This window comes from Platalea leucorodia, assembly GCF_965183815.1.
Source record: "Platalea leucorodia genome assembly, chromosome: 18".
Lineage (NCBI taxonomy): Eukaryota > Metazoa > Chordata > Aves > Pelecaniformes > Threskiornithidae > Platalea > Platalea leucorodia.
The window spans coordinates 4,777,845-4,790,980 of NC_138840.1; the positions used below are offsets into that span (position 1 = coordinate 4,777,845).

General features: G+C 62.8%; 1 protein-coding gene across 1 annotated transcript in view; it reads right to left on the minus strand.

Annotated features, from left to right (window-relative positions):
• PTPRU (protein tyrosine phosphatase receptor type U) overlaps window positions 1–10,896 on the minus strand; it is a gene marked incomplete at both ends in the record, with an annotated part of 72,719 nt that extends 61,823 nt beyond the window's left edge. Inside the window, one exon of the mRNA XM_082329334.1 lies at window positions 10,824–10,896. Within this exon, the coding sequence (XP_082185460.1) occupies window positions 10,824–10,896 (73 nt within the window). The remainder of the gene's footprint in view (window positions 1–10,823) is intronic.
• Between the last annotated feature and the right edge of the window lie 2,240 nt (window positions 10,897–13,136).

Consider the following 13,136-nt stretch of genomic DNA (forward strand, 5'->3'; position numbering starts at 1 on the left):
GTTATTTATATCCAGGTCGGGAGAGGTCCTGCAGCACAGAAAAACCCCCGAGCTCCCCAGCCAGGAGGCCACTAAACTACAACACAAGTGCTTTAATAATGAACCATTGCTTAATTAACATAGTCAGGGCTGCCTCTTTGACTCCATGAGGAAGCAAAACAAGGCAGGCCTTTGGAAACCTCCGTCCTGCCGTTATCGATTGCTTACTGTGCAATTACAGTTCCTGGGCTATGGAGCCACCTGGCACCTCGGGGGGCAGGGGGAAATGTAAAAAAGGGGGAAAAAAGATGAAAATAAATTGAAAAAAAAAAAGGGGGGGGGAGGGTTTCTCCCCCAGCTCCTTCACCCCAGCTCCTTTATTTCCATCAGGTCCCCACGGCCCTGCTGAAGGCTATCCACCCCACGGACCCAGAGACCAGGACTGTGAGCCCCAAGGGTGAAATGCTGCTTTCGGGGAACCCCCAAGGACACGGAGATGCTCCCTTGGCACAAGTTCAGGCAGGAGAAGCAGCTGCCCCAGGACACAGCAGCAGCATCGCCCGGGGGCTCCGACACCAGCTCCGGCTGCAGAAATCACAAGAAAGACCAAGTTTTCCAAACCAACCCCATTTTGCAGGGGATAAAGATGGGGGAAACCCTCGGTCTCCCCCCTCCGCAGCCTCTCGCCCTCCGCGTACCACCTCTCCGCAGTGATGGATGCGGGAGCGAAGCACGCCGGTGGGCTAATCCTCCTGTGATGGAGCGCGTGCCAGCGCCAGCGGGGCCTCGGGGAGGCAGCTCAGCCGGGTTATTTATGGCCTTTCGAGGCAGAGAACGGAGCTGCTTGCGTTGCCGAAGAGCCCTCACGCGGCAAAACCAGCCGGTGACGGGGCTGCACGGTCCCCACCGTACCCAGCATCCGCTCCCCAGCCCTCGGGAAAAATAAGAGTGGGAGGAAGAGGAGTGGGGAGGAAGGTCGGGGCAGAGCAGGAGCACGTCTCAGTGCAATGCGAAATCCAGGTCGACGTCGTCCTCCTCCCGTTGTACCGAGAGAGCTGGGAAAAGCAATGTGGGAAGACTGACACCGAGGTTTAAAGGTGGCGATGCCGCTGACGTGGGCAAATCAATCACCCGCGGGCCCGGCTGCCAGCGCTGGGGAGGCGTGGGCTCAGCTAAACCCTGTGCTATTAAATGGGGGGGGAACAGGCAGGATCTGCTGGGAGGTTACAGCCACTGGCAGAAGCCCCCGTGGGGGGAATAAAAAGGCACTGCATGCCCAAGGAGTCCGTGTCGTGGCTCTGGGGAGCGTGCCAGACTGAGACAGGCACGCTTCAGCCAGGCAAAGGTGGGGATCCGGCTCATCGAGCCCAAAAATCTCATAGCACTCCCTGAGTTCGGCTCAGCCATCCCTGGGCAGCGCTGGCTTGGGCATCCATCCATCCATCCATCCACCCCTGAGGCTAGGGTAAAAACCAGCAGCTCCAGCAAACTCATCCGGGGGTCTCCACCAGCATCCCAGTGCCATCCAGTGCTCCCAGAGGTTAAAAGCTCTTTTAACCAGGGAGATAATTCCCTTAGGTCCCCCGGGTGCAGGCACCCATGCAGACATTAGGTATAAAAGCAGCTGGCGCTTAGGGACAGCGCGTTGTAAATCCAGAGCTGCAGGAGCCTGCGGATACCTTTCCTCAACAGCTTATTTATTGCTTTTAATACCTCCCCTCCGTCACTGGCACCACCGGCTGCAAAGCCAGGTTTGCTTTGCAAATGGTCAAAAAAAAAAAATCAAATTTCCCTTTTTTCTGGAAAGCTGCTCAAAGTCCATCCCACTCCCTTTATTTGCATAGGCCCTATAAAAACTCAGCCAAGACACAGGCAGGCACCCACCCCCTGCCCCTCTCCAGCTCAGGGGGGGGCGAGCAGGCAGGCAGGAGCACCACACCAGCGGGGACACCACGGTGCCACCGCGCTGCCGAGACCTGGCAGGCTCAGTGCACAGATGGGTCTGAACCAACACCCGTGAAAGCAAAACCCTGAGTTTGGTTGCACCAGATGAACCCGCGGCCGACAACCAGGGCGCAGGATGGATTCACGGGCGGCGCTGGCAGCTGAGAGGGCACATGGTGCATCCACCCATCGCGCATCCCAGCTCCTTCCTTCCCTCCTCCCGGCTGCTCCCGCACAGGGACCCGCTCCCCAGCAGCACCCCAAGCCCCCTGTCCCCACCCTGCTGGGGTCCGTCTCCCCCACTGCATCCAGGCAGGGCAAGGCATCACCCTCCTGCAAGCCCAGAGAACCCCCAAGGCTGGATTTTCAGCAAGCCCCTGGGATGCAGCACCTGCCCGCACCACGTCCCCCCAGGGGAAGGCTCAGGAGCCTCCGTCCAGCTCCACGGAAAGGAACACTGCTGCCGAGCAGCGAGCAGTGCTGGGCAGGGGGGCTCGCCTGCAGCATCCCCTTCAGTCCCCCCCAAAATCACCCCCACCACAGCAGCTCTCATCACACAAGACCCCACGCCTCTAACCCCCCTGCTGCCACCACTCCATCGTTCCAGACACCCAAAGCCTCATTCCTGGTATTTCTTTCCTCAACTGTTTTGTTTCTTGCTTCTGCAGACTGGGATGCAACCGCTGCCTCACCCCATCCCAGTACAAGCATCTCCCACCCCACACACACCACAGCCACCCATGTCGGGGTGTCCCAGTAGCCCCCCAGGCCCCGGCATGGCCCCACTTGGACCCCACTTGCAGCCCTGGCTCTGGGCACCCTGCCCCGCTGCTGGGTCCCAGAGCTGCCCCCGTCCCCACGAGGGGCTGACCTGCAGCATCCTCGGCCCATGCCAGCACACGCACTGGTCATGCACTAAAAACTCTGGGATTACACTAATTATCCAGCAATAAATGAAAAAATTGGTGGAGCATATGGGTGGTCAGAGAACAGACCCTGCAGTGGTGCTGGAAGCGCATGCAGCAACTTGCAACCCTATGCAAGCGCCTTGCACCCTCTCCCCGCACGCATCCTGCCCCAGCCAAGTCCCAGCTCCCATCACCGACCGGCTGCAGCCACCGAAGCCAGCCCAAGCGGGACGGCCCAGCCGCCCCGCGGGAGGAAAGGCAGGAGACATCCCCCTACACAGAGAAATGCTGTTCGGAGCCGGGCATGGTGAGCAGCAGCTCCCCAGACAGGAGTCTGGGTGATTTACTAAATAAAAAGTTCCGCTAATAAAAAGAGAAATAGCCCACAGATGCACTGCTTTAGTTTGATATTGTTATAATCAAAGGAAAGCAAGCCGATCACTGGCTGCGGAAAATCAATGGGACATTATCACTCAGACAGCTGAAAATACAGTAAAAAAATAAGCAGCACAGGGAGAGTCCTTGGGAAAAGACGCAGCTGGGCATCAGCCAACCCCCATCGCACCCCTGCCCGGGGCGGGCGCTTCAAAAGTCACCCCCAAGCCGGCTCCTTCTCCAAAAACACGCTGGAAAGCTCCAGCATCCACCTCCATCGGGTACCCCAGTGCCACTAAACACAGAACCAGATGTCCCAGCAGGGCCTTCGAGGTGCCAGGGCAGGGTGACCAGGGATCGCCCACCTCCGCTAATTCAGTTCGCCAAATTGCAGCACCTAATGATTATGTGAAGAGCATTTATTCTGCTAATTACACAGGGCATTAACGTGCCTCTGCTGAGGGGCAGGGATGCGCTCATCGCGGGGTTAGGAGCATTGCATGACCCGGGACCTGGCACAGGAGGGTGTGTGGGGTGGCCCTGCCCCGTGACGGGTCCTTGTCCCCACGGGTGGGCTGCCAGCGGCAGGGAAAGGGCTTCGGAGGAGACACCGTCCTTGGGCAGATCTGCCTGGACTTGCTGCCCAGGTTTTAAAATCCCTGCTGTTGGACCCTCCACCATCATGGCTCAAGATTCAGGGGGAACCGAGGCACCGGGGCCATGCAGCACGGGGCAGGGAGGGGGCTGCACCCCAAGGAGCCCCGCAGAGCACCCCCAAAACCAGAGCAGCTTCACAGGCACCTCCTCCAAATCCATCCAAGCAAGGAAACGCAGTTTGTCCGTAATCCATCCCTCCACCTGCCTTCGCCTCCGTAAGCGAGCGGCCACGATGCTCCATCCCCTTCGGCCCATCGGAGAAGAAGCCATTTCCACTGTCTCCCATCAGACAGCAAGAAGACCCCCGGGCAGCGCCCCAAAGCCGAGCCCCCCGCACCCGGGAGCGGCTGGGCTGCAGCAAGCGTTTCACCTCCTCTCCCAGACCGGCCATCGCTCGCCTCCCGGTGACATCCTCCTCCCGGTGACATCCAGCTGCCCCGACCAGGGGCTGATGGTCCGACTGCGGGGTGAAGCACACCGGACCGGAGCAGCGCTTGCTCCTGGCTGGGCTAATTGGGCTAATTAGGCTGAAGGTCTCCGGCACGAAGCAGCACGCCAGGCTCAAATGCCCAGGGGCTGCCACCGCTCGTCTCCACGCGCGGTCATCCGCAGGCACCAAGCGCGGCTGCAGGGACAGCGGCCTCGTTAAGACGCATCAGGTCATCGGTGTCCCTGTCCCCTCGTCCTGTCCTGTGAAAGCTCAGAGCATCTCAAGCCAGCCAGCCACTGAATCCAGCCACAACCCTGATTAACTTAACGATGTCGAGAGAGGTCTGATTCGCACAGGGGGGTCCAGGAAGTCAAAGCAGTTTATGGCTTACGTAGGGCTCCCCAGGGGGGTCCCCAGCACCCAGTGCAGCCCCGGAGCGGGGAGGTCTGCACCAGCACAACTACCCTGCTGTGGGTGATTCTCCAATATTTTTCAAGCCAAATCAAAAAAAGAAAACCCAACAAAAAATAGTGCATGACAAAAAAAAAAATACTCAGAGAGAGTTGCTCTGGCTGCAACGCATTTACACCCCCCAGCTGCAGCAAGGGTGCAGTGCTCTGCTGCCGGCTGCATCCCCGCCTGGGATGGGGGCTCTCCCCAGCCCCCTGCCCACCCACAGCCACAGCCCACCCCGGGGGGAGCAGACAGAGGGGTCCCCAGGCAGTGGGGTGCACCGGGGCATGGCAGACGCAGTGTCCCCACACCAGGACTGCCCAGCAAAGTCCCCCGATTTGGGGTCTGGCAGAGGTGCGCAGGGACAGAAGATGGGGATGGCCCCATCCCCGCTCACAGAGCTTGCAGCTCCACAATCCATGCTGGGATTCGCATGGGAGAAATTGGGGTGCAAAGCCTGAGCCCCTTAAACCTGCAGGAAGCCCATGGGCCACCCCAGGACATCTGTCCCCACCACCAGCACCCAGGCACAGGCAGGTGCTGCAAACCAGGGCTGCAACACACCCCAGGCAGGACCCGGAGGAGCATGAAAGCGGCCAGGGGATGGGCTGCAGCTAACGGCCACCCAGCAAGCAGGAACAACACTCCTGGTTTAAAAAAAAAAATTTAAAAAAAGCTCAAAAGGGCAGGCAATGGGTGAGCCCCTCGGTGCCAGCAGTAGCTCAGGGGGACCGGGTGCCCCCGCAGGCAGGAGGCAGGCAGGAGGCAGGCAGGGGCTCTGCCTTTGCTTTCCAGCAGCTGGAGCAGAGCTGGACTTTGGCTTTTGATCCAGGCAGAGGGTGTAGAAGCAGCCGCTCCCAGGGCCAGGAAAGAGAACAGCTCAGGGAACGCCCGGGCAAGTCCCTCCGGCACCTGCCAGCTCCGCAGCCGTCCTCCTCCTCCCCAGAGACGCCCTTCACCCAGCGAGGAAGAGCAGGTCCCGGGTCCCCAGGACCCCTCCAGCCGGGGAAGGCCAGGGCACCGCAGGCTGGCACCCCCATCTCCCCCACCCCATCACCCACCCGCACCCATCCCAACCAGCAGCAGCTTCTGCCAGGCCACCTGCAGCGGAAAGAAAAAGCTCCATCTCCAGGACTTATTTATTTTAAGGCTGCCAACGAGAAGGCAATTAGCCCCGGGGCACTAATTGCTGGGAATCCTCCTTGTCCGCAGGGGAAAGCCTCAGTTTCCCCAAGTACAAGGGGGGGGGGGTCTCCAGCCTGGCACAGGAGAGCGGGATCCATGGAAAGCTGCAAAACAAATCCCAAGCCACCGTCAGGGAGAAGAGGAGGTTTGGGAATCTTGACATTTAATCACGCAATAACTAAAGGTTCCCAGACATGTCTAATAAGACAATTATAGTGCATGTTAATAATAGATTATTAAAAAGCTTATTTATGGAGGTTTAAGCAGGCAGATGGCAGGGCTGTGTCGATAAGGCTCTCCAGAGCCTGCGCTACCTCCCAGCTCCGAGCATGCAGCAGGGATTTACCTGCCAGCGCCTCGTGCTTAACCCTTGCACGACTGCCAAAAGCAAAGCAGCAAATCCCTGGGGGGGGGTTGCAGCCAGGATTTTTATGGGGTGCTTTGGGGTGCTCAGGGCTCTCAGCCTCTCTGCAGAGCAAGGACGGGGTATGGGTTGCATGCGACAGAAAAGCTCCATCCCGGGTGCAGTCAGGGGGAAAACCAACATCAACAGGCGGCAGGGAGGTTGTCACTGCCAGGGCAGGGGTCAAAGCCACCAGCGAGCATCCGCCTTTGTCTTCCAGGAGGCATCTTTGCTCCCCAGGGGCCCCGATCCTGCTGGCTTTGCTCCGGGCAAGCTCCCAGGGAAGCTGGAACGGGGCTGGTTTGTCTTAGTTCGGATAACAAAGGGAAAAATGTGCAGTGCGGGCCAGGAGGTGACTCACCAGGATCCCTGGTCCCGAGGCCGGGGCAGGTCCAAGCACCCGGAGGAAAAACATGAAACGGGAGGTTTGGAGCAAGGAAAAGAGGGCAAAAACGATGCAAATACAACTGCAAGTCTTGGTGGGAGGGGAAAACAGGCATTGCCACCCTCCACCACGGAGCTGCGGATACCGAGCCAGAGGGATGGGTCCATCCAGGAGCATCAGCATCACTCGGAGCATCCCTAAATTCTGCTTCACCCCCACGGACAGTGAAGGTCCGCCATGCTCCAGCGCGTGGAGGGGGGACGCTGGAGAGCCAAGGGCTTGGGAGCAGGAGCCTCCACCCTGGGCACGCTTGGGTACATCAGCGTGAGTGGGATTTTCCAGAGCATCCCAGCACAGGAGTGTGGGGGGTGTTTGCACTGTCTGGGGGCTCTGAGAAAGACCACAGCACTCCCAGGGCATTAAACACACAAAGGAGCAAGCAAGAGAGACTCTTCCCCAGCATGGCAGAACAGGCAAAGGGAAAAAAAAAAATCCAAGCCTGAAACAAGCTGACAAGGAAAATATAACGCTCTTGCACATTTTACATGCTTGGCAAAGGCAGGGTGGGGAGGAAAAAAATGCCCTGGCACAGAAGAGCCCATCGCCAGCCAGGTGGAGGGAAATAAACACCAGGCAAAGCGCTGGGAAGAGCAGGATCAGGCACCCGAGCACCCAGAGAGCACGAAACCCTGATCCCATCCCCAGCACCCCGGGGCTGGTGCAGGGGGCTGCCAGCAGCGTGTGTCCCTGCAGCCCCCGGGGCAGCCCCCGGCTCCTCACCCCCCGGCCCCTGCGCTGGGACGCACAGACGCAGCATCCCTCTCCCCCCGTGACCCCGCTGATGAAGACGCTGCGGTTAACGGCCGGAGCAGGGGGACGCCAGGCGGATTTGTTCCGCTCCCCGACCCCAATCCCAGCCCTGGGGACAGCATCTGCTCGGCCATTCCCATTCACTCGACTGAGGCAACGCAGCCACGGCCGGGTCGGATTCATCCCAGCTGCCACCTGCAAGCGCTGTCCCAGGGGGGTGACAGGACCCCGGGTGGCCCCAGCCCTCCTGCCTGGCCCCCAGCGAGGGGCTCATCCAACACAACCAGCAACCACCCCCCCAGAGCTCCCCCCAAACCAGTCCTAGTGCCACCAGAGATGCCACCAACCCCAGTCTGGGGCTCCCCAGTGGCACCAGCCTCCTAAGTAGAAGCTCCAAACCCAAATATTTTATTTGCTTAATTGCTGCTAACGCAGTCAAACCCAAGTACAAACAGCTTCCGCATAATTACGGCAGGAGTGCCACGCAGCGCCAGCCGGCGCGTGTCCCCGACGCATGTCCCTGCTGCCAGCGCTGTTGGAAAACAGCCCAGGAGCACGGAGAGGGGGGGACCGAGGCTGGGGTACACCTGGAGAGCAAGTTAGTGCTGAAGTTTTGGGGTGCATGGGCGCAATACAGAGAAGCAGAGCTGAACCCTTTCCTAGCAGGGGAAGGCAAAAGGAAGAGGAAAGAGCGGAGCCTGCAAAAGCTGCTGCCCCGTGGCCCAGCCCGGAGCCCTGCGAGCCAGCCTGCGCCCAGCCGGAGGCTTCTAGCAAGGGGAAAGGCTCCGTGTTTTATTGCAAAGAGCCCAAAGAGGAAAGGTGGGGCTGGCAAATCACACCGGTGACAACTCACAGGTCCCCGTCACAGCCAGCTGACACCGCGAGAGCACAAGGGACCAGTCGGTTTGGAGGTTCAGCAAGCGCCTTTCAACACCACCCGGCCCCCCCGCCATGATAAGTGCAACTCAGACAGGCACCGACAGCTTCGGCGCTCTGAAATCTTAATGAATTGCAAAAGTTTGCATGCTCCAGGAAGGAGCAAAGAGCATCCCGAGGCGGTGGGGAGGCTGTGACCGCAGCACCCAGCTTCTCTCCCAGCTCAGCCACTCGCTCAGCGAGGCCAGCCAGTCACAGGCATGCCGTGCCTCAGTTTCCCCACTTGTGGAAGGGATCACGCTATGCCCCTTCTTTGCAAAGGGGCAGCAAGAAACCCACTTGTCTTCTGCATACGCACAGAGCCAAGCAGCTGGTCCTCCCCATGACCGGCTGTGGGGTCTCCTGGGAGCCCAGAGCTTAAATATTTTTTACCAGCCCTGCCTGCCATGCAGCCCCAAGCCCCACAGGGACGAGCCGAGTGATGTCCCCGCAGCCAGCCAGCGTCCCCGCAGCCAGCCAAGCCGTGTCAGCTGGAGCAAACACCAGGATTCATGTAAAAAGCAGCCAGCGGCAAGGGCGATAGACCCGGGGAGCTGGAAGCAGACCCCTCGTCTCCAGCCAAACCCAGCCCCTCCAGCTCCACCGCAGAGCTCAGCCTGCTCGGCACCTACCAGGAGAAACGCTGGAGTAAACATGCTCCTGATTTACACCAGGAGTGGGCTCGATCCTGCCCTTTGCAAATACCATTTTGCAGGGAAGGAAACCCACGGAGGGGACAGGGTTTACTGGGAGGGGGAGCCTCCCCACAGAGCCCCCCCAGCCCCACTCCACTGCCAGCAGCACCAGGCCCCCGCTGCCGTCCCTCCAGCCGCTTGCAGGCTGCTGCGGCTTAGCCGTGACGGCCAAAGACACACACACGCCTCAGGACTGGGGAGCAGCACAGCTCGAGACCCCCCCCCCCCCCCGACACCACAGGGGTGCAGAAGCCCCTTCCTCTGGCAGAGGACTCCGAGCCCCTCACCAGCTGCATGCCTCAGTTTCCCTGTTGCCTCCTTGCTCTGCCCTGAAGCACGGGGCTGCTCCGTGCACATCCCGTACATCTCCCCGCACCCCAGCGGACGACTCTCCCCGCTCCAGCTACCCCAGTAAAACATAATCCCATTCCCTCCCCTTCTCCTCCACCTCGCATGAGCCCTGAAGAGCCTCAACTGCTTCAGATTCCCCCCTCCATCGCCCCCCCTCCGCACGGGTCAGCCTTATTTTGCTTACTGCTGATGGGTGTCACTATTTATAATTTTTGGAGAGAGGCCACTACCCAAAAAAACCCAATGCACCAGTATGGGGACTGCATGCAGGTGAGCTGCTTCATTTTTAACAGAAAAAAAATAAATTAGAGAACCAGGCAAAAATACACCTTAATGCACAGAGCATCGCGCAGGAGCTGGAGGCTGCAGCACTGGGGTCCCCTTGGAGCAAGGCACCAGCTGCCTTCTCCCCCGTGCCTCAGTTTCCCCTGCAAAAAGCACTCCCGGCCGCAGGGAGCACCTCGGGAGCCCCAAATTCACCCACCCCCCAGCAGCCAAGCCCCGAGGGGGTCGGCAGCGAGCTGTCCCCCCGCACCTCGCCTCTGCCTCCATCCCCTCCCCAGCCCCCGCTTGCAGGGTCAGGCCCTGCTCCTTCCCGGGGGCCGCGGGGCTGCCGCTAAAGCGCTCCGGGGAAGGGGGAAAGGAGGAAAAAGACTGAAAATAATTTAAAAAACAAAAAATCGATCGTGCTTTGGTAAAACTCTAATTATAGAGAGGCATCAAGGGAGCCAGGGGAGGCTGCAACCGCAGAGCGGCCTCGGCCGCCACCTGTTCCTCCCGGAGGGTCCCCAAATCCCCCCGGGCCCCCCCGGGGCCCCCCGGGCCGAGCGGTGCTGGCACAGAAACAGCCCGGCTCCCGCCGCCCTCGCCCGGGGCCGCAGCGGGGGCTCCGCCGCCCCCTGCCCCCGCCGGGCTCCCGACGGCGGCGTGCGGTGCCCGGCGGGGCGGTTCAGCCCCGGCACGGCTCCCCCGTGCAAACCGGGGGGAAGTTTTCCTCCCCGGGGGCGCGGCCGGAGGAGGGACGGAGGTCGCGCCGGTACCGGGGAGCGAGGGGAGGCCGCCGGGCTCGGGGGGCTGGGGGCAGCCGAGCCCCTCCGCGGGCCGGGGCGCTCCGGTGACCCCGCCCGCCGCCGGCCCGGACTCGACGGCCGCTCGCTCGCCCCGAAGCGGCCGCGGCGGCGGGACGGGCGGGAGCGGCGGATCCCCCGCTGCCCCGCCACCGGGGGTGCTGCGGAGCGCGCCCCGGCCCCGCAGCCCCCCCCCGAGCAAGCAGGGACCCCCCCCACCCCCGAGCGCACCCCCCGCCGTCGCCGGTGCCCCCCTCCGTTCTCACCGGCGGGCGTCTCGGTGTCCAGCGCGCAGACCCGCAGGGCGAGGGCGAGCAGCAGCGCCCGGGCGCTTCGCATGGTGCGGCCGGGGCGGGGGGGCCCGGGGGGGCCGGGGCGGAGGGGCCGGGGCCGCCGCCGCCGCCTGCGGGCCCGCGGTTCCGGCGCGGCGGGGCACGCGCGCCCGCCCGCCCCGCGCCTCAAATAGCGGCGGCCGCGCGGCGGCGGCGGCTCGCTCCGCCCTGACGTCAGCGCCGCGCGGGCCCCGCCGCCGCCGCCGCCGCCGCCGCCGTTGCCGTTACCGCGGGCAGGCCGGGGGCGCCCCCTGCCGGCCGCCGTGCGCACACGCAGCCCGAGCTCCGCCCCCGCCTCCCGCCCGCGGCGGGGGTTGGGGGGTGCACGGCTACGGGGGGGGATCCCCGGTAACGGGGGGGGGCGGGGGGCTGCCCGGGAGCGCCGGCTGCGGGGGTGCGCGGCTGCGGGGCTGGCGCCGGTGGAACGGGGGGGGGGGGCGGGGCGGGGCGGCCGCGGGGGGGCGGGTGCAAAGGGGGTGCACGGCTGCAGGGGGGTCCCCGGTTGCAGGGGGGTCCCTGGTTGCAGGGGGCTGCACGGCTGCAGGAGGCTCCCCAGTTGTACGGGGGTGCAGGGCACCAGGGGGGGACCCGGTTGTAGGAGGGTCCCCGGTTGCACGGGGCTGCACGGCTGCAGGGGTGTCCGCAGTTGCACACGGGTCCCCTGCTGCAGGGGGCTCCCCCATTTCAGGGGGCTGCACGGCTGCAGGGGGGTCCCCAGCTGTGGGAGGGAGGGGGGGTCTCTGGGTGCAGGGAAGACACCCTGGTTGCAAGAGGGTGCAAGGCTTTGGGGGGTCCCTGGCTGCATGGGGGTGCCTGGCTGCAGGGGGTCCCCAGCCACGGAGGGGGGGTCCCCAGGGGTCATAGCTGGGGGGGTCCCCACCAAGCTGGGGTGGATCTGGGGGGTCCCCAGCTGCAGAGCGGGTGCTGGGTTATTGGGGTGGGGGGCGGTGGGAGCTGCAGGTGGGCTGGGTGCAGCAGCACCCTGTGTGGGGCTCCTGCACCCCTCAGAGCCGAGCAAAAGGGGGGTGACACCCAGGTGACACCCAGGTGACACAGACCTTGGGGAGCTCCCTGGGGACTCCTGCCCACCCCAGGGGGTCCTCACACCCCGAAACGCCCCGGTCCTCTGCCACGAGCACGGTGTCCTGCTGGCTGTCCTGGAGGGACAGGGACGATGCTTTCTGCGGCAGGATGGTGTCCTGGGACCCTGGACAAGGCTGCACGGGGGTGGCAGTGGCACAGGGGACCCCAGTGACACCCAGCAAAGCCACCGTCCCCTGGGGCGGGAGGGGGTGACGGAGGGAGGGAGGGGCAGGACGTAACTCGGAGCAAGCAGAAGGGAGAAAAACCCAAAAGGGTGTAAAAGGAGGAAAATCTCCGGCCCTTTCCCAGGCGGGGCCGCGGGGCGCAGGCGCGGGAGGGACAGAAAGCGCTGGCAGCCCCCGGGTGTCCCCGCCAGCGGTGCCAGCGGGGATGAAAGGCGCCTTGTTCGCCGACATCCTCTCCGGCCCTAGTTCTGGAGGAAAATGTTTTTCCAAAGGTTTGGGACGAGGAGGGGGGGAGCTTTGCATCAGCTTTCCGGCGTGATCCGTGCTTGGGTCACCCAGCCCCGGCCGCGACGCCAGGCTGGGAAACTGCTTGGGCAGATGAAAATGTGGAAGGCGAAGGGAACGATACCCCAAAATATCAGGGCTTTTTACCCCAAATCACGCAGGGAGAAGCCCCGGCGTTAGCAGCACCCTGTGGCGACGCAGCCCTGAGCAGGCAGCACCCAGCGGGGCGAGGGGGGGACGGGGGACGGTCCCCGGGTGTCGCTGAGCCCCGTGAACCCGCCGGGAAGCTCCCAGCCCTGGAGACGGGACAACGCCGCCCGCCAGCGCCAAAAAGCTTCATCCAGGTTCAGCTCATCCCCGGGCTGCTGCTGTGCTGCTTCGCCACGTCGGGCTGGCTTATTTATTTGGGGTCAAATCCCGGAGAAACTCTTGCCGGGAAAACCGGGGAGGACAAACCAGCCCCGGAGCCGGTTCTTGGGGTGCAGGCGAAGGACCGGGCGCCCCAATAGCGCCTGCATCGATGATGAAAGGCCGACGTTGCTGTGGTTTTCATCCCAGCCCCGGCTGCATCGTTGCAACTTCATTTCCAAGATGACTTTTTCCTGGGAGCTGAAGAGCTTTTTGCCGAGGGAATCACGGCAGGCGCTCCCCGGGACGGGAGGATCGCTTGCTGTGCTGCACGTGGAAAAACCGG